We start from the raw sequence: 21,841 nt of genomic DNA on the forward strand, positions 1-21,841 counted from the left end.
AGCAAGCCACTCAAGAAAACAACCAAGAAAAATAAAAGCAGCCTACCACCTCGGGATGGGAAATGGATACCGATCTTGCCAGTGATGCCCGCCTCCCAAGAATGGAGAAAATATATTCTAAAAGCATTACTCAAATAACAGCAGAAAGATAAATAAACTACCTCCTTCCTGTTTTCTCATGCCTACCCCTACCCTCCTCTCTCTTCTCTTTCTGCCCCAATCTCCCTCTAGCTGTCCAGTCATCCTTCATTTTAATCCCAATTTGACTTGAAGATTGCACTTGGTCTTCACTCCCCTGTGAGATGCCACGTGTTGGTTCATGTTAAAATTGTTGTAAAGTTTAACAAAATGGAGCTTGTAATGAATTGTTATGCCACATTACTTACAGCACAATGCAATACCTTGCTTGTTTTTAAATTAGCTGATTTCTCCCTAGTTTACAGCTATGAATGCGGTCCCATATTGTCATATTGTGTCACTTTATCGTTTAGCAGAAAGCAACTAAGGTAGTGATAACTGGATTGTATTTTGCTCTCTTGGCAGGTAGTGTTGATGTTTGAGTTGCAGTCTTCTTACAGCTATGGTGAACTGATCTTTATGGAACAGTACCAACAGGTAATCAATGAACTTGCCAAAGTAGAACAGAAAATGGAGAACAAAGGCGTAGACAACACCAGTCGCAAATTAAGTGTTGGAAAATTCACACTTCAAGCAATTGGCGATGCTGCAGCAGCAGGTAGCTGTCGGGCGCCTCAGGGTGTATTATTTTGAACACCTGAGTTATTAACACTTTGAATAACCTATTGTTTTAATTTTAACTTTTCAAAAATATTTCAAAAGGTTTTAGTTTTCCATGCAAAATCCTAGGGAATATTCTTTCCTTTCTTGGGAAGTATCCTTTCTAGTTGAGTCACTCCGTCACCATGCATTGTAATGTTGGTTTAATGGTAGCTTGGCGAACAGTAATGTTCATCCTAAAACCTCTCCCTATGTAGGTATGGTGTTTTATTCCATTTCTGATGTCATTGAGAAGCTGATTAATTCATCCGCGGTTGCCAACTCAGCATTTCTAGAGGACTTCTGGAAGAGTAAAGTACAAATTGAACCAACTAATCCTCTCCAAGAGATTCTGGAGGATCTTAGTGGTCCTTCTATGGCTGTCTTTGACCTGGCTTGTACCCAGTGCCAATTATGGAAAACCTGTAAACAACTCCTGGAAACTGCAGAAAGGAGGCTTACTGCTACTTTTGAGGCCAAAGGTAGGAGAAGTGTTTTTTTTAATTTGAAACAATGATTCACAAAGACATTGCTAAGAAAAGTTTGAACCAGTCATATATTGTTTTGATAAGCTTGTGAATGAACTTGGTTTTGTGAAAGTGACAATATGATGTTGCTATTGGTTGAAGGAAACACTTAGATTTTGTTATGAATAGGTTTTATCAGCGTATCAAACTTTGTGCATTAAGATTGAACCTCCCATGCAGGTATTTAGATTAATTGTAAAGTAGTTGTTTTCAAAGCAGCCCGCACCTCAAATCAGCGGGGATCTGCAATTTAATAGGCCTCTCTGTAGCATTTTGAATCTTGAGATGTATAGCAGTGAACGTAATTCTTTGAAGTACACAACGAGTTCAGTTTTCACCTTTCCCCACCTTTTAAAAGAAAATCACCTTCATTAAATGAAAAGGGATGCTGACATTACTTAACTGTGTTTTCATGCATCATTTAAAAAAAAAATCAATAATTACCTGTCCAATCCATTGATGCAAGTATACTTTGTGTGTCCTGCAGGCAGAAAGGTTGACTGTCCTCGTCGTCATCCTGATGGAATCCAAGGTTTTCCTACAATCCTTCAACGAATGAGCAAGATCCTGAATTATTCCCATAGTTCGCATGGACCAACCAAAGCCAGTACAGTAACCTTCCTTGCTCTTAAGATTATGGAAATAGCCTGTAACTTTCTTTCCTTTTGCCTGCATCTCTCTTCAACATTAACTCTGACCAGGTCACGGTTCAACAATCTCCATTTGCCTTTCACTACCTGACCCAAGTGACCATCCTCGTGAATGAGCCTTGATTGTGCATGTGGGAGCCTGGGAACAGTGGAGCCAAGCCTGAGGGTATCTTCAACATTTGCACCATTCTAGCAGGTGTTGCTGGCTAGCAGTCAGAGTGGGAACCCCTTCTTCTCCCTTATCCAGGGATGAACGATGTACAACCAAAGTTGGCTAGTTCTGCACGAAACGAGATATTTCTGTTTTTTATGGCTCAGTAAATTTAACAAATGAGTTGCTGGGGAGCTGAATTGTGCTTTACCATAAATTGATGGAAATAACACAGTGAAATCATCTTACGTGCCTGAGGTTTGGCCAGCTTGTTACATAGAGACAATGGGGCAGTTTTAGTTGGATAAAAATTCAGATGTAAGTACCCCAACTGTAGCTGCAGTATTAAAAAGAAATGCTTCCAAATGTGGTTAGTATGCTGTTTAAACGCATGGGTTAAAATCATTATGGGCATTTATATAAGGTAATGAATAACTGGGCTCTAACAGAGTTTAACAGGAAATTTGAGGCTTTTCCTGAGTTAGATGGGTTTCAAAGTTAGTTTAATAGCTGTATTTGGATAAATTTGAAGTAGAATCTTTGCATGACCAAACTAAGTGAACTCAAAGGATAAAAATACTGAATTTGTAACCACTTCCATTTTCCATCCTTTGCCTACTGTAAGAGTAAAGAACACAATGCAGTTTTAAATTTCATTTTGTGCCTTAATCCAGTGTGTGCTAATACCTGTTTGTTTTTGCTTGCTTTATCTGAAACCTGTAGGGAGTGTAAAGCTGATTGCTGGTGTTAGCTTTTCACCTAACAAGCACAGCTTTTTCTATGTCCTTTTATTGTTTGCTTGTTCTGAAAAGGGCAGCTTGTATAATGTTTTATGGAGGTTCATCGTCTGATAGCAACATCATAGTCTTCTCGAAAAAGAAACAGAGAACTGAAAAAAAATTAATATTGGTAGATGTTCTAACCCACTAGAGATTGTGTCCCAAACATTTGATGAGGAGAGGAACGGATTAATCTTTGGCTAGTGAAAATTGAATAGGTGCAGTGGTTTTCTACAATACAGAATCGCCTAACTCCAACATGAGAATGACGCTATCATATATGTGCTCAGCAAATGGTTTCCTCAGAACCTGTCCAGCTGGGGGATACTCGCATGGTTGGTGGAGATTGTATGTCATTCAACGATGACCTTATCGCAGTTAATCTTTTTCATTTTTTGCCAGAGCCTACTGAGGACAAAGTCGCCAGCCATCTCAACTGCAGTGTGACAGAGCTCCTACTAACATGTTACCCTGCACTTTCCGAGGACTGTGTCACTTTACATCTCAGTTTATCAGAGCGCTTGGAGCAGATCACAAAGAAACTTCAAACAGCAATAACTTCTCCTGGTCAGTAGCAGAACTAGAATCCATCTTTACAACCGCATGTGCATTCTGCATTTCAGAGTGGTTTCCCAACAGTCATGCTATGCATGCTAGCAAGACATGGGACTGACTCTGCCTGACCCCTTGCAAATGGAAACCATCCTAATACAGGGGCAATGTTACAAAAAAAAAATCAGTATTGATTATAATTCCTGCATTTTTCTTTTGAATTCATTGATTTGTACTAAATATTTAGTAGAAAAATAGCACTGATAGCCTAATGGAATTATGCTTCCTGTTATCTGTCTCTTTAATTTTCATAAATTCCCAATTGCCATATAATCAAATGGGAAATATTAGTGCTTGCAGCATGCTTTAGCTGTAGATGATTAAGCCAGAGCACATCGGAGATGTTATTTGTCTTGTCAGATCTATTGTATAACCTCATGGGTTGAGGTTACCAAAACTGGTAATATTTAGAAGCAAGTAAACCCTGCAAGAGTTTAATCTAACTGTTGTCATGTTCCCCTATTTAGTCAAAATTATTGCATCAAACACCTTTGTTTCAGACTCAATAGTATTGATATGAGCATTTGAACAGATCACTACATTTGCATAAACATGCTGCCAAATTTAAATGTTGGAGTTCAGAGGTTCCGAAATACCAATACCACAAAAGTTTGATTTCGGGTTAAAGTTTGAACAGCCTGCCTAGAAAGCAAATGAAGTTTTGGAGCAACCATCCTTTTCAGTTGAACTAATATTTAGCAGAATAATAGCACATTTTTGCACAATCTAGCCCATAAAACTGGATTGGTTTGGCACCATTTCTTAGTTGCTCTAATGTCCCCTGTGTCACAGGGAAATGAGCAAGAGTGACCAATTAACAATATCAAGTACAATATTCCCTCTCCCCAAACAGCTATGAATCTACAAGTTGATGCTACAGCTTGTAATGCTGTTATTTTACCTGCATTTAAGCACAATTTGACACATATCAAAATGTGCTTCAGAAATACATTCCATGGGTATTTTGAAACCTTTTTTGATACTGAATTACTTGTACTATTTATTAGGGGACTGTCTAATGGACGCACAGATTTTTATTTTCCTCATCATTTCATATGTAGGTACATTGGCTTATAGCTTCTATCATCGCTCAATTGAAGCTTATGATATAGCTCAGGCAATATCCATAAACTTTTCAAAATCAAAGAACTGAGGCCTGTGGAACATTTTTAGAATTGAAATTAATATTTTGTAATTTTTGTAGAAATACTTTGATTTTTATAAGACCTATTTTAAAAATATTGACTGGGAGTATTTACATTTCAATTAACAACTGTGGCTCGACAAAATAAAATCATCAAAATTTCCCAATTGTGGAATGGTTTGCCCACTGGTATTGTAGCACTTTATTTTAAAGACGTTTTCTTAAAGAGTAGCTTCCCTTGCAGAAGTTGGGCACTGGCTACAGGAGTTTCTCATGCACTCTGGAAAATAAACAGCTCTGCACAATATGTGCCATGATTAATGCTTTTGTGGATTAAAAAAACCCCTAAAAACCATTTTACTGTTTTAGAGGCAAAAGGAAATATACTCAACTGCTTGGAACAAACAAGCTCTCGGTCTCAAGATCCAGAAGTGCACACCACCCGGAACCAGATGAAGCAGTTGCTGAAGAATCTAGACCAGCAGGTCCATGATATGATAGAAAACCAGACAAGAGCAGACTATGTGCGTAGCGTGTTTGACTACATTAACACGCTTGCAGCAGTGCTTATTCGAAGTATGAACCGAGATATGGGTAAGGCCCACTGCAAATTGATTTAAAATTACAGCAATGATGTTGCTTATTTATGAAATAAATCAGTAACTGATTGTCGAGTGCTTTTGAAAAAGAATTGAATGCAAAGAATGACATATTTACAGAAGGTTAGGAGGAAAGCAGAGAGAGGAACATGATAACATTGTGTGCAGTAGAAAGCCGTTCAGTAACTAGGTGTTGCTGAATGTAGGACCATGAAGCTGACGTTCTTGGGCAACATGAGCAATCGCCAAGTCTAATTGTATTTTCTTCATTTTAGATCAATTTGCAGAGGTAAAAGTAGGAAATCCCTTCATAGTTCTGCAACAGACTCCATCACAACTGCTTGCACATCTGCTTTTTGAGAAATCAACTTCACCTGACCGGTATGAGTAATGATTTCAATGATTGTTCTGATACTTGATGCAAAAAGCATGAAATGTCAGATTTTTGTATGATGTTTATTGTCTCCTTACTTCCCTTTGCTCCTGCCATTTTTAGGAACACAAGTAGGCTTTTTAACACCTTAAGCCAATTCCACCTTCAGTTAGATCTGCATCTTGATTTTGTTTCCCCTCCTTGGTTTCATACCCCTTAATACTCTTACTTAACAAAAATAAATGATTAATCTCAGTTTTGAAAATTAGAATTGACCTAACTTCAACAGTATTTTGGGTGTGAGAATTCCAGATTTCCACCATTCTTTGAGTGAAGAAGCGCTTTTTGACATCATCCCTGAACTACCAATTTTAAGGTAATTTTGGACGACTCCATCAGAGGAAATAATTTCTGTTTATGCATCCTATCAAATCCTTCAATCATAAACACCTCAGTTAGGCCCCCCTTTGAGCTTCTATACTCATGGGAATACAAGCCTAGTCTATGCAATCTGAGCTAATAATTTTGGCTGTACTATCATTCTGTTGAACCTGGGCTGCATCATTCCAAAGTTCATATATCTTCCTGTGCCCAGAACTGAAATCTTGGGTAAAATACCCTGCTCCTAAGCTGCTGAACACATTGTAAAGAGGTGTACAAGTAACCTGGGAAATTCTTTAATGTTTTTCTCCCCTTTTTGGAGGCAGAAGCTCCTGTTGGGCGGTTAGTTGACACACTTTGTGTTGTATATTAGAAATGTGGATTACTGTAGCATTCTATATGCCACCTAGGTAAAAATCTGTTTTGAAGATTTTTATTTGTGGAATAGTAATATTAAAATCTCTAATGCATTGACTGTGAAGTTCTTGAGATGTTATGATAGGCACCACATAAACACTAGTTTATTTATTCTTTGAACTCAGTAATGGGAGCATTCTAAGTACAGGATAGGATTTTAAACGTGTTATTATATCTGTTGTAGGGAAAGAATGAGAAACTTAAACTTTTCAATCTTAGAAAACCAAACAGTGTCTTTTGGAAGGTTTATAAGATGGTAAATAGAACAAAAAGGTATACTGGGAAGCATTTCAGTAAAGTCGGAAGCCACAAATTCAAAATAGCGAAAGGCAAATTTAGTAGTGGTAAACCTAGGAAATGAATTTCCAGGTTTGTTCATGGAGATAGAAACCCTGAATTAATTTAAGAAATGTTTGGTTGCTGGTTCTTTACAGCTGGATGAACCATGACAGATCATTGGCCTTTCTTGTCCTTAAGTAGCTTTCAATCTATTCATCTATTTTAGAAATGGAAAGAAACATGTCAAAAACTGGACATTAATTGACTTGTTCCATTACTGTTTTAAGAGGAGGATAATTTTGATTATATTTAATTTTATGTGTCTCTGGATCCAGGACCAATTGAAGAAACAGCTGCCAAGTTTTTATAAGCATTGAAAAGAATTGTATTTCAGCGCTGTACTTGGTCCATACGCAGTGCTAAAAATATCCAATGAGCTGAACATCAGATGCTGCTCTGAAATACTATATGCAAAAAAGGTGCAGTGCTTGAACATATTCCTTTTGCTGCAGAGAACAGGTCCTTGCATATGATGAATATATGTTGCTCCTGGTAAGCGTAAATGAGCCACATTATGAGATAATCAAATAAAAGCAAAAAACTGCAGATGCTGGAAATCCAAAATAAAAATACCTGGAAAAACTCAGCAGGTCTGGCAGCATCTGTGGAGAGGAATACAGTTAACGTTTCGAGTCCGTATGACTCTTCAACAGAACTAAGTAAAAATAGAAAAGAGGTGAAATATAAGCTGGTTTGGGGGTGGGGGGGTGGGGGGGGGGTTCGTGGGACAGGTAGAGCTGGATAGAGGGCCAATGATAGGTGGAGATAGACAAAAGGACAAAGAGGTGTTGAAGGTAGTGATATTATCTAAGGAATGTGCTAATTAAGGGTAGAAAGCAGGACAAGCAAGGACAAGGGGGTGGGGTGAAGGGAAGGGATCGAAATAGGCTAAAAGGTAGAGATAAAACAATGGATGAGATAATCAGTTGATCTAAATTGGTGGTTGGTGCAGCTATTAGCACACTCAGGATTGTTCAGAAAGTGCTGCCCAATCAAAAGGACGAAAGGAATATGTTCAAGCCTTGCGCCTTGTTTAAATTACCCAAGAGCTTGGGGGGCCTATAGCTTCCCATGGCACTGCTGCAACCAATTGGAGTCGACTTGCCAACCAATCAGCACCCTTTTCTCCTGTAGTGTAAATTGTTGTGATCGTTTGAAATTTGGCATTTTTGCGTTTGTTCTGATGAGTGTAAGACGCAAGGCTTCGACATCATATCTCTTTTTTCAGCATATGCTACCAAATGACTGATAAAGTACTGAAAATCTAATTACTACTGAAAATTACCTTTGTATATTCTGGACTTGGCCTAATTCTCTCACTTGTAATTCCTTAGCAGCTGAAGATATCTGAATGGTTTTGGATATAATGAGTGCTATATTTAAGAAATTGCATTTACATAACATTTTATCACATTGTTGAACACCTTAAAGTATGCCACTTACTGAATTACTATGTTTTTGGATTGTGGTGATTCTTATTGTTGACAATATGATTGTAATTCTGTATGTGAAGTGATTCTCAACAACAGTTTATTGGCATTATTGATTGCACTGATTTTGTTTATGGTTACCTGAAATGTATTTTCTTCCTTAGGTTGTTCATGTTACTGCACAACGAAGAATTGAACCTGAGTGTACAGCAGATTATAGTTAACTGCTGCTGTGAGTGCCTTCCTCTGTGGAGCACCAGCAAATTAAGTCACTGCCCAACTTTTCTCGGTGAAGTAACTGAACTAATTGAAGAGCACACAAAACACTGCCTGCCTGATTTGGGAATCATCTTCCCAAGTTCACCCCATCTGGCAGAAGAAAATCTAAAAGATGAATCCCCAGATTCTTCCTTGGGACCATATTCTCTCATTCCCTCTGCCCTGAATTTCATCAAGTCTCGTTCAAAGTTACTCGCAGTCCTTGTCTGTCTAACAGCGACACAGGGTCAAAGGGCACTGAAACAAGGTCTGTCATGGAAGGAGCGCTTGAGTGGTCGCATGGAGGCACCCCTTGACATGGAACAGATCTCCAAGGAGTGTGAGCAGTTAATGAAGGAATTTCCAGTCCTTGAGCACTTTCTTTCTACAATGGCTGAACCTTTTCCTGGAACTCACGAAGGAGCTACCGGTCTTGAGGACTCTTTGTGTGGTAACCCGTGCACGACCGTTTTGCTATCAGGCCTTCATTCTGAGGTAGCTGTAAGCACACTCACAGAAACCTTCAGACAAGTCCTGTGTGATGGTCACTGGCTCAGAGCATTGAAAATTCTTGATTTGTTTGGTGCTGAGACTGAAGAGTTTGAGAAACTGAAAGATATCCTGCTTAGCTGTGCTGTTGTGGAAGGTAAGGCTACAATACGTTGACAAGTGACTGTGAATCGTCAGATCCACTATGCATTTAAGTCTAATTTAATATGTAAACACCTGTCTGGGAAGGGTAGAATAGTTTCCGGGGAGCAGATGTCTAAAATATGTGGATTGATGGGGTTGGCAAAACATATTTGGTGTTTTCCCCATTACGCCAGTATTGAAATTGTGCACATACAGAGTGCTTTTTAAAAAAACCCTGGTCCTTTTAAGGGCATCCTGATTACAGCACCATAAAATTTAAAAAAAATACTGTCCTCTGCTAATCGCTGCATTGAGTTTTTCTACACTGTTGGGTGTGACAGTCATTGATGCTCTCTGTTCCTTTTATATATAAAACATTAAGGAATCTTCTGGCAAAGTTGAACTCCCAGGTGTAATTTTTTTTAAAGTGACAGCAGTAATCTTTTCATTATTCCTGATTACTTTATAACTAATTAGTACCCCCAAAGTACACGGTTTCTTTATACATCCATTTGTACTAAAACATCTTAATATCTGCAGCCTCTTTCTGTCAATATTTTCCATTCTTCATTCATTCCCTTGTTCACATTTTGGGATACTGCCTATGCTTACTTATTGCTGTAATTCCACCTTCCTGCCAGTGGAGGCTCTGCACCACCAATGATGGGGGAACTAATTACTGTGCTATAAATTAATGATGGTAGTTTCCATTGCAAATGTAAGCAAAGGAACTTCTAATAGAAGTGTATGAAAATGAAGACAGAATATAAGAATTCAAAATGGGGACTGAGTTATGCCTGCCCACCCTGGTCCAGTTAGCTACACTTGGTTTTGATGCCCTACGTAACATCGCAGGATATCAGCTAATAATATATTCAAATTCTTAGGTTAGTTATAAATTCCAGTGTCCATGTTTATACTAGAAACTGCCTGTGTAAACTTATCATGCTGCAATAAAGTCCTCCTGCCGCTGGAAACGTTGGATAATGTGATGAACATATTTGCCAATGTTGTGTAACCAAGCAATGGAAGCAATCTCCTACATCAGCCGTCCAATCCAGTCTAGTGACAATACCACTATGCAACCACCTCCCCGCTGGTGGTGAAGTGGTTCTCATTTGTAAATGAGGATCACTTATTGCCTCAATAATTGATGTTATTTGATAATGGATTTCTGTTACATCAGCAGAGAAAGAAGGTTGGAGGTATCTGTTCCGTATAAGAAATGCAATTCCACGGGCAAAGCTTGTTCTCCACTGCTCAGAGAAATGGCCCCTTGATGCTTGCCTTGAAGTTCTGTTGTATTGTCTAAGTGACCCCAGTACAGATAAAAGCGAGTTAAAGTCAGATCTGCACGCCAAGAAGAAGGAACTGCAGGTTTACGAGAAGGTACGGGGCATTCATTTAAAATTAATTGATGCGATATTATGAAGGATAATTGATTGCACAGGACCACTAGAAATTATTGGCCTAATGATGTCAAATCACGGAATTTGTTTCAGCCCTGCAACAGGATGGTTTATTTTCTATCACTCTTTCTTTAATTGTTGCATGTACATGTGACTAGCAGCAGAATCATTCTTAAAAACAAATTTTTTTTTTTCTGCATTAACATGTCGTTTAAAAAATATACTGTTTTGTCACTGGGGCCCTCTATGAAGTACTTTTGACTTTCTTATTGCGTCTGATGCTTTATGGATGGTTGCAAACACATTAATGTGTGTTTCCTAGTGTGGGGGACACAGCACATGGACTCTTGGAAGTAGCAAGTACATTTCTAACCTTTTTTATGCCAACTTTTTGCTGTCATTTTGTCAGGTGCTGCTATACTTTTAAACTCCAAAGTGATATTTATAGTGATTAAACAAATGTATATATTTTAAATTATATGTTAATAGATGTCCTGTAGCATTTTCAGAATGGATCAGAATATTGGTAATTTTATAATTCAGCATTTGGAATGTTTATACCATGCAGGGGAAATATCACCAACACTAATTCACAGTGACTAAGTCAAATGTCCTTCATATAAATGTGCTATATATCGTAAATGTACAGCATATCCATGCAAGTACTTCTTCACAATGGCAATCTCGATAGTGGGTCTCACAGTAGAGGGTAACTTGTGAGAGGGTGAAGAATAGATGCATGGAGTGATGGTGTAAGGGCAAACAAGTTAAAATTTATAATTAGAAAGGCACCTTGGATGAGAGAGTAGAGAAGCTGGGATTGTTCTCTTCCGAGCAAAGAAAGATAAGGGGGGATTTAATAGAGATGTTTGTGATGGGATTTAATTGAGAAGATGAGAAGAAGCTGTTTTCACAAGCAGCTGAGTTGGGAATCCAAGGAATAGATTGATCTATTGAATAGCAGTGCCCCGAAAATGTAGTCGCTAGCCCACAATACGCACTAACAATCATCTCAAATATACCCCATGATTTCAAGTTGATGAGAAAACCACCAAAGTACAATCAACAACTCGCCATAAGCTTTGTGTTTACTTGTTTTGGTTGGCCGGCAAAAAGGTGGAAGTGTGTGCCGGATATTTTTAAAAACTCTTTCTTTACCCTTTAGGGTAACCAGAGGTAAGAATCAACCAAGACTTAAAACTTTTTAATGATTTGATTTTATTCACATTAAAACACAACAGGTTTACAGGTAGAGATGCATACAATCTCAAGTCAGTTGTACAACTCGAAACTCAGTGGTCTAATTCTTCTGTTTCCGAAGACTGAGGGTTGGTGTCCCTCCGGGCCATCTTGTGAATTCTCTCTAGTCTGTCCCTTTGAACTTATAAAATGGATGATTTTATACTGTACTTGCTGATACAAATACAAGCTTCTCCAGTACTTTTTTTTTTACCTCTTTTCTCATGGTTTAAAACAAGTTGGTGCGTACAACATTTGGGGCAGGATTTTTCAGTCAGCGTGTGGGGGCGGGCCTGACATGCCGACACGTAAAATGACACGCGATGATGTTGGGCGTGCATCCCGACGTCATTGCGCAGTCCCGCGATATTTTGTTCGGTGGGCGCACGCCAGAGTTGGCTGAGCGCCAGCTGAAATGTAAACGGCCTATTAAGGCCATTAGCAAAGCAATTATTGTAATTGTTAATGCTGCCCATCCAACCTTAAGGTTGGCGGGCAGGCGAAAAGCCCAAGTGGCCTTCGTGTTTTTTAGGAAACCTCATCCATGAGCGGGATGAGGTTTCCTAAAGCATTTATTAAATAAATAAAACATTTTTCATAAATATAAAAACATATCCCATTTCATGTGACACAGTCACATGAGGGAACATAGTTAAATACATTTTTTAAAGCTTTTATTTAATAATTTTAATATTGATTCAATCTCCCTGAGGCAGCTCTGTGCCTCAGGGAGATTGAAGCGCTCTTTCGCACATGCACGAAAGAGAGCTGGCCTCGACTCTCCCTCCTCCCCCCGCCCGCACAGGTAGTGCTGAGCACTACGGCTCGCATCTTAAGCTGGGTGGGCCGTAATTGGCCCACCCGCGTAAAATGGTGGTGCGGAGCCGATCGCAGGCGGCAATCGGCTCCATGACTGCTCCCGCTGAGCCCGCCCGCCATATGAAAAATTCTGCCCTTGATGTTAACAGCAGCTTTCCAGTCTTTCAAGGCGTATCTCAGCAACTGTCTCCTTTAACCTGATCTTCCAGAAGAAATGAGGTGAAATTCAGCCTCCTAAACAGCAATAGTTTTATGATTTATTCTATGGCATCAATACTTGTGTAACTATATTCTGCCCTTCTAGGAATTAATCCCAGGTTTCTAGTCCATCATTTTAATTTCCTTAAAACTGACACTTGGGTTTTACATTGAAGGTCCAAAACCCTTCAGCTGGATGGGTGAGCGAGATCTGGGTCAGGTAGCCTGGGTGAAAGGCCACAGGAACTGGTGAAGCAGTTGCCAGGTGGAGGAGGTATCAAGGGAAGAATCAGGTCGCGTGAAAAGGTCAATTGAGGAAGCTTCAGAGCTCTCTGGACAGAAGGCCTAAATCTTTGGAGATGTTGGGAGAGTGGAGTGGTGAGCTCTGGGGGGAAAAAACAAACAAAAAGGAACATGAAATTAAAAACAGACAAAAGGTAATATGGATAAAAACTCAACTGGAAAGAGGGTTCAAGAAGTGAGTATTGGAAAACTTGCTCCACAATTCTTCCATTTGGTAGGAACCTGCAGCTTGCCAGTAATGAATTGGAAGGTATGTTTACATTTTCTTTAGAGCTTAAGGTACTGGATGGGCTAAAAATTGATAAGGAGGAGGTATTAGAAAGACAGCCTTACTTTGTTAGTCACCATGCATCCAAAGATGCTGAGGGAAGTAAGGGTGGAAATTGCAGAGGTCCTGGCCGTCATCTTCCAATCCTCTTTCATATGGAAGTGATACGGGAGTACTGGAGAAATAGATATTGTTGGTTAATGCATTACTCCACAGGAATTACATGGAACGTACGACACAGAAACAGGCCATTTGGCCTAACTCCGTACCAATGTTGATGTTCCACACTAGCATCAACCTGCCAACTTATAATGAGCATAACCATCTATTCATTTCTCCTTCTTATCTAACTTCCCTGTAAATGCATCTATTTCAGCTACTCCTTGTGGTAGCAATTTCTCCATCTAACCTTTCCCTGGGTAAAGAAGTTTCTGTCGAGTTAGTGACTCTGTTATATTTGTGACTCCTAGTTCTGGTCTCAGCAAACGGACATATCTTCCCTCTGTCTGACTTATTAAATCCTTTCATATTCTTAAAGATCTCTATCAGCTCACCCCTCAGCTTCTCTTCTGAAAACAAACTTTCAGCTTATGAATTGTTAGATCTGTACAGTGCAGTCACAGATAATGAATTATTCAATACGTACAATATGATCACGTCAATTATTTCAAATTTATAGTTTTTCAAATTTTATCACTGGGATTTAACGTAGTAAAATTACTTTGTTGAACCGTCGAACAGTATCCTCGATTTATATATTTTACTGTGTATGTTTTTGTTCCAAAAATGACTATCAGAATATTGTAAATTGGTACCTTAATTCTAAAATGGATGTTTGTGTTGACAGATCCTCAATCTGAGATCTCTGGTACCTTGGTCTAGCTGGCAGGAACTGCGGACTGAATCCACTGAGAACCCACAGGCTGTGATGGACGTCATTTTGCAGGCCGGGGTAAATTAAGTATTTTCTTAGTGTTTATGATCTCCCTTGCAGAGCCATTGTTGTTGGCACGAGAATTAAATTGCTTTGTAAATGTTTTTAATATTGACTGATTATTCATGAAGTGAGACATATTACCTGACCTTGCATTAGTCAGGTCTGCATTCATTTAATGACTCTCAGCTATTTAATGCCTCATAGGCTTCAGGGTTAATTAATAATGACTACATATTACTTTGCAAAAGGGAGAGTTATACTCCAGTTAGCTTTAATTTATAAAATAAAAACAGAAAACGCTGGGAAAACTCAGCAGGTCTGATAGCATCTGTGGAGAGAGAAACCGAGTTAATGTTCCAAGTCAGCACGACTCTTCTTCAGAGCTAAAGGGAAGTAGAAATGTGATGGAATTGGGCACAAGACAAAGTGAGTGTTAATAGTAGTGGTGAAAACTAAAAAGGTGCTGATATTGGCATAAAGGTAAGAAAGCAGAATGTGTTAATAGCAGAACAAGAGTCAGCAGTCTGTGAAAGAACTACATAGAACAAGTGACAGATGGCTCTTTTTAGCGGGGGAACAGTGGTAGGGGAAAAAAGACTTTTAAAAAGGGATAAAAAATTACTTACTTTCATTCACTGTTTTATCCTTTTTTATCCCCCTTTTTATCCTTTTTCCCCGACCACCACCCTGCCCTTCCAAAAGGGCCATCTGTCACTTGTTCTTTGTTGTTCTTCCACAGAGTGCTGACTCTTGTTCTGCTATTAACACATTCTGCTTTCTTACCTTTATGCCACTATCAGCACCTTTTTAGTCTTCACCACTACCATTAGCAACCCCTTTGTCTATTGCCCATGTTATCTTTGTCACTCTCTCCTTAGCCCCTACCTATCGCTGACCTTCTATCCCGCTTTACCTGCTCCACCTCCCCCAAACAGTGCAAACTCCATCACATTTCTACTTCTCTTTAGATCTGAAGATGAATTTTTCTGTTTCCAGCATCTGCAGTATTTTGCTTTTAGCTTTAATTTATATTTGCTGTGGAAGCAACCGATCAAATTTACAGCATTAGAATGGATTGTTCTTGCTGCATCTTTAACAAAAAGAAAGTTTATTGAATTTTAAAAGTATATATTAATATAAATGACATAGGTTTAATGGAAAAGGGACTAAATTAAGTGTGTTACAAATACAAGGTTTATAAGATTTCCATGTTTTGGGACTGTCTTTAGTTTAAGGTAAATGGAGGAATGAAGGAGATCATGTGATCGGCTCTGAATTCTGCCTGATGACAAGCCTGAGTGGCTTGGTTGCTTTGGGAACAGCCCAGGTTAACTTAGTTGGAAGAAGGTGCAAGATGTTCATACTTGTAGAGAATGGTAAGAGCACTTGTGCTGACTCTGGTTAGTGTATTAGTCTCCAAGTCTCATAGGGAGGCATTAGGAATGTCAGGCTTTATAAATGTTTGTACTTTAGGCTATCTGATAAATTGCCAGATAGAATTGAGTTGCGAGTTTAGAAGATAGCTAATTGGCATTCCTACCTGGAGACAAGGCTCAATTGATTCAGGTTGCTGTGATGATAGGCTGTAGGAAGCCTGTTGGGGGTTTTCTAAGATGTCCCTTGAACTCACAGATACAAGTCAGTGCGCAGCCATCTCAGAGGCAGAGAGCAGGAGATAGAGACACGCAGTCCTGTACCTGAAGTCGGGATAATGCTGACCCTGTCATTCACCATGCATAATAAGTCAGGAGTGTGATGGAATGCTCTCCACTTGCCTGGATAAGTGCAGCTCCAACAACTTTCAAGAAGTTTGACACTATCCAGGACTTGATTGGTACCCCATCCACAAACATTCATTCTCTCCATCACCAAAGCACAATGGCAGTAGTGTGTACCATCTACAAGATGAGCTGCAGGAACTCTCCAAGGCTCCTTAGACAGCACCTTCTAAAACATGACCGCTACCATCAAGAAGGACAAGGGCAGCAGACACATGGGAACACCACCTCCTGGAAGTTCTCCTCCAAGCCACACACCATCTTTACTTGGAAATATATTGGTGTTCCTCCACTGTTGCTGGGTCAAAATCCTGGAACTTCCACCCTAACAGCACTGTGGTGTACCTACACGACATGGACTGCAGCGGTTCATGAAGGCAGCTCACCATCACCTTCTCAAGGTCAGTTAGGGATAAGCAATGAATGCTGGCCTTGCCAGCGATGCCTACATCCCATGAATGAATAATATAAAAGAATTAACGTGAGTGAGAGCAAACGCTCAGATTGAAGGGACAGGGTTTGAGAGGATTTAAAGAAGGCTGGAAGATTTACCCAGCTTGGGCTAGAGGGAAGAAATCTCCATTGTAACCCTCACAGTGAAAGTCGGTTCTGTTATTAGAAGTTATCTGGCTGGGAGAGGAAAAAGGAAGCAGGCCCTGGGGAACAGAGAATAAATTGGGACTGGGTCCTGGAGAATAACGTGTCTACTTAACGGGCAATATAGATTATAATCGCAGTGTTATATTTTAAGTTGTTAAAAACTAAATGGTGAATTTCTTGACTGTAGTTTAGGGAATCATTTGCCTGCTGCATAGTGTTTAGACAATGATGCTTTTAGTTTTTTGTTATAGTAGAAGTCTTAAAACCTGAAATCTTATTGTGTGATCCTTCCAGTCAGCCATTGGGAGTTCAACTATCTTTTTAAAAGTTATTGATTTCGTGGGGGATTGTAACAAATGCGAGGCTAAGCTATGAAATGCAAATAGTTATGATGCCAAATAACTGCGGAAAATTAAAACTGGTGCACTAATGGAATGTGCGAATTTTGTTAAAGTTGGGAAGAAAAGAGAGACTTGTTTTGTGGTATAAAAGCTATCAAAGAGCCTACTCTGAGGGTCGGATGAGCTCCTGAATGAGAGAGTTGAAGTAGGAGATAGATCTGAAAGCAATTCCATTTTTTGGTCAGTGGTAGAATATAATTCCTTCGAAACCTCAATGTGCCAGAATCTTAAACCCCAGAGTAACATGTGGGGCTCCCATTTTATAGTTTGAGAGTGGTATCAAAACAAATTCTCTTTTAAATTCACGTTGGCATTAACCAATCGGCTAGTACCTGGAATGAATTGAATTGTCCAATGACATTGTTGTTTTCATTTTGCATGTGCATTGGATTCTGTTTGCTAAAAGCTTGATAAATTGTTGTGTGCAGGAGTTTGAGCTTTGCGAAGCTTGGATCCAGCTGCATCCTGTATCAGTACACTTTACGATGAAACTCAGGCGTGAATATCTCCTTCACCTGCTTGAGAAAGGAGATAGAGAGAGAGCGTTCCAGGCAAGTACTACAATAGAAAACTGACCTTGTTGTTTGTTGAACAATAATGGTGAATTTGTGGTGTCAGTAAAGCATTTTGTACAGTGGAACGTATTTCCCATTAATCCGCAGCTGAAAGATCTATTTTGGTCTGGAACTTAAGACACTTCATCTCCTGTACTGCTACTGGTATTTCCTCTACTTACACCATATTGCTTCCGCTGTTTTTAATGTTTATCCCTGATAATGACTAAGTTGAAAGAAGAATAGAATACATTTAAGGCAGTTAATCAGTCCTTGTATTCATAATCTAACATCATCACAGCTTCTCTTTTAATCAGTACCCTCAAAGCAGGCTCTGCTAGCCATGTTAACCTGAAGTATTATTGTTTCCCTAAAGACTGCATTTAAGTTTTCTACAAGGTTTGACATTCAGTTTGGATTCCTTCTCAACAAATGGGTGAGTGGCCTCCAGCGTGCAGCTACTGAAATTCAGAGCTTAAGTAATTTAAATGTTGGTCAGAATTTTAGCAAAGGTAATTGAATTTCATCTGGCTCATCTCCTTCAGAAATTAACCCAAATTGAATGGTCCCTATAAATAAAAACAGAAAATGCTGGAAACACTCAACGAGCCTGGTTGCATGTGCGGAAAGAAACAGAGTTTACGTTTCAGTTCTGATGAAAGGTCACAGACCTGGAACGTTAACTCTGTTTTTCTCTCCACAGATGCTGCCAGACCTGCTAACTGTTTCCAGTATTTTCAGTTTTTATTTCAGATTTCCATCATCTGCAGTATTTTGCTTTTGCATTAGTGTGGAACTGTACCTGTGTTACATTGCATGTCTATTGACTTACTGAGGTCACAGCCTTACTGGACACAGTTAGTTTTTAACTGAATTCCCTGTCTTATATATTGAATTCATTAAACCATTTTTAGCAGTTGAATTTTCTTTTGATTATTAGTCTAAGCATTTCTGCTGTCCCAAAATTGTCAACTCTTGTGCAAAGTGCTTTATTGTCTGGCATGCTTTACTGGTAAATGGAAGTGTAGCACACATTATCTATTAATTTAAAAATTATATTGTGACCCTCTTGATGGATCAGTGGATTTGCCCAGTTCATAGCTGATCCAAACTATGGGATCCCATGTTCACACTCTGAACTGTACTGAGCAAGCTGGACGGGGACGTGCTGCATTTGGCTTCAGCGTTTCAGGTTTAAGAAGGAGAAAAGGCCTTGGTGGGTTTGAGCCTGATTTGGTTATTCAGCAAACCCTGTCGGAAATTTTTACGTGACTTTGAGTGAAGACAGGATTGTGTTCAGCAATGTTGCCCTCCACAGAAGAACAGCCTGATGTTTGCTCCGTTCAAGCTTCTCTTGAGTAATGGCCAGTTGAGTAAGGCAGTTGCTTATGGAACCATACAAAGTAAAGAATTAGCATCCTGGCAGGGAAAATTTTGAGAAAAGTATAACTCCTGTTCTGTATTAGGGCAAAATGTGATTCCAATTAAAGAGAATATACTAACTGAAACTGTGTGAGGTTGTTAATGTTTTTGTAACTCATGAATGCTGTACAGTTATAAATAGGAGGCATAAGGTCTGTGTTTGCCCTGGATCCCTTATTGCATTTGATTGATAAATATCTCATCTGTGGAAGAGAATGAGAATTCTCAACTTCTGCCGCCATTTGTAGAAGTGTTTCCTAATTTAACTCCTGTAAGTTCTGGGTCTAATTTTTAAACTCTGCCCCCGAGTCATTGACTCCTCATCCAGTGAAAATAGTTTCTCTCTGTCTAGCCTGTCAGTTTCCCTTAATATCTTGAAAACTTCAATCAAATCACCCCGTACCCCTCTCAATTCCAGGGAATGGAATCCTGCTTTATTCCTTGTAATTTAACCCTCTGAGTCAGATATCATTCTGATAAATCTTGCTGCACTCCCTCCAAGGGCAATATGTCCTTCATAAGGTGCGGTTCCCTTAACTGCCCACAGTGCTCCAGGTGGGGTCCAACCAGGCTTTGTGTAGTTGAAACATGGGGCAGGATATTGAAGTTGGCGAGCGGGGGGGGGCGGGGCCCGCTCGCCGACGTGTAAAATGACGCGGGATGACGTCGAGTGGAACTCCCGGCGTCACCCCGCGTCATTTCAATTTTCAGGCCGGCGGGGGCTCAGCCGAATCAACTGTGCGCCCGCCAACCTGTCAACGGCCAATTGAGGCCATTTAAAAACTAATTGAACTAGTTAAAGGACCTGCCCGTCCAACCTTAAGGTTGGCGGGCAGGCCGGGAGCCCTGGCGGGCTTCAGAAAAAGCATGAAACCTCGTTCACAGGCGGGATGAGGTTTCATGCAGGCTTTTAAAAATTTAATAAAAGTTTAATTAAAAGTGATGGACATGTCCCAACTCATGTCACAGTGTCACATGAGGGGACATGTCAGGGAAATTTTATTTTTCTACATTTAACATTTTTAAATTTGGCGCCGATCTCCCTGAGGCAGCACTTAGCCTCAGGGAGATGAGTGCGCTCTTTTGCGCGCATGCACAAAAGAGTGCACTCTCGGCTTAGGGAATCCTAAGGGAATCTTAGGAGCTCATAGTGCTTCCTGGCAGATGTCACGCTGGGTGGGCCTTAACTGGCCCACCTGCGTAAAATGGTGGCACGCCCCCAATTGGGGGCGCCGATCGGAGGCGTACCCACTCCTGAACTTCCCTCCCCAATAGTTGCGGGGGAAGTTCTGCTCTTTATATCTAGAATACAACGCGTAGAGATCAAAATCAGAATTCCGTTTGCCTTTTTGATTACGCTTCCATCCACAATACTTAACAATGCCACCTATCTTTGTGTCATCCGCACATTTGGATATGTGCCTTTCTATCCATTATGTAGACCGTTAATAAATGGTTTTTTTTAAAACAGCTGGAATATGCAGAATTTTGACTCATCATCATCATGTTCCACCAGCTCTTGCAGGGAATCTCTGATTCTGACATGTGCCAAGCTGTATGTGAACAGGCTCTGGATCAGCATCCAGGACTAGCTGCTTGCCACTTTCTGGCCAATTACCTTACCACACACTTTCACAAGAATCTGTCTGCTGCACGCCATCATGAAATTCAATCATTGCGCATTGGATCAAAGGTAAGGAAGAGTCAGCATCACTTGTCCATTGGTTCTTCAAGTTATCAGAAGGTCCACACTAGTGTTTTTTATTTATGGTTGTAAAGTATCTCATCGAATATTGCCAACTACAATTCTGATTAACGAAACCCTTAAACCTTCAGGAGAATGCCTAAGTCGAACAGTAATAATTCTGCATCACTGTGATGTAAATGTCCAGATGCATATCATTTTGATTATCTATCTGCAAATGAAAATGGTCTGTTTGGCAGGAAATCTATCATAAAACTTGTTCTGAAATTACCTTTGGGAGTTGCACAGAACGCATTTTCTGGCAATGAATGTGTTTGTAGAGCTTGTATTTCATATTGTTTGTTAATGGGGAAATATGAGTGATAAATATGAGGCTGTGGTACCATAATGTGGTGCAAAAGCATTAACTTTTACTAGCAGAATATGTTATGTTACCAGCATAACAACTGCTGCTGCACTCCAAAGTTTTGAACCACTATTGAACATTTTGACAGTGTGATCTACTAATGTCAGCTTTGTTTAAAGTTAATTATGCGAGTAAGTTTTAAAAGTTTCGAGGAATTTTTTTTTGCTGTACTCATTCATAATAATAATCCATTGATTTTCTGTTTGGCCCATATATTTCCTTTTTGGTAGCTTTTACTAACTCTGCCAGAGTCAGCACGCGATGTCTATTCACATCTGTCATCGAACCCATTGCTGATGCTGGAGCAGCTGCTCATGAATATGAAAGTAGATTGGGCATCAGTGGCTGTGCAGACACTTCATCATTTGCTTATGGGGCAAGAAGCTGGTTTTGCCATTGAAGACATTGATAGCCTTCTTTCTAAATATGCATCTAAAGCCCTTGAAGTTCCATATGCAGTGCGAGAGAAAGCACGATCAGGTAACAAAAATTGTTCTGCTTTTATTTCTTTGTGAAGAAGAATTTACTTTTAAAAAGAGTTTATATTAGACCGCTCTGAAAGCTGTAACCATCGTCCTTAAATTTAGACCAATCGCAAAAAGCTATGTGGAGGAGTGATTTATTTATCAGACTTTATGGTGATATTTATTGTTTGATCAGAAACCTTGGCAAAACCTATTGCCATGTTGCAGAATCTATTTTTGAATGGTCTGTCTGTCCTCTGATTACATA

The 21,841-nt window shown here is 39.7% G+C and overlaps 1 protein-coding gene across 5 annotated transcripts in view; it reads left to right on the top strand.

Annotated features, from left to right (window-relative positions):
* zfyve26 (zinc finger, FYVE domain containing 26) overlaps positions 1 to 21,841 on the top strand; it is a 75,793-nt gene that overhangs the window by 20,737 nt on the left and 33,215 nt on the right. For 3 of the 5 annotated variants that reach the window (XM_078563225.1, XM_078563227.1, XM_078563229.1), the window contains exons 15-26: positions 544 to 736; positions 996 to 1,259; positions 1,792 to 1,911; positions 3,287 to 3,451; positions 5,010 to 5,234; positions 5,515 to 5,620; positions 8,344 to 9,083; positions 10,257 to 10,459; positions 14,154 to 14,258; positions 17,451 to 17,573; positions 20,515 to 20,691; positions 21,340 to 21,589. In XM_078563225.1, coding sequence (XP_078419351.1) covers positions 544 to 736; positions 996 to 1,259; positions 1,792 to 1,911; positions 3,287 to 3,451; positions 5,010 to 5,234; positions 5,515 to 5,620; positions 8,344 to 9,083; positions 10,257 to 10,459; positions 14,154 to 14,258; positions 17,451 to 17,573; positions 20,515 to 20,691; positions 21,340 to 21,589 — 2,671 coding nt within the window. The remainder of the gene's footprint in view (positions 1 to 543; positions 737 to 995; positions 1,260 to 1,791; positions 1,912 to 3,286; positions 3,452 to 5,009; positions 5,235 to 5,514; positions 5,621 to 8,343; positions 9,084 to 10,256; positions 10,460 to 14,153; positions 14,259 to 17,450; positions 17,574 to 20,514; positions 20,692 to 21,339; positions 21,590 to 21,841) is intronic. The other 2 variants (XM_078563228.1, XM_078563230.1) reach the window with 1 other exon arrangement.

Source organism: Cetorhinus maximus, chromosome 18, assembly GCF_964194155.1.
Source record: "Cetorhinus maximus chromosome 18, sCetMax3.hap1.1, whole genome shotgun sequence".
NCBI classification, from domain to species: domain Eukaryota; kingdom Metazoa; phylum Chordata; class Chondrichthyes; order Lamniformes; family Cetorhinidae; genus Cetorhinus; species Cetorhinus maximus.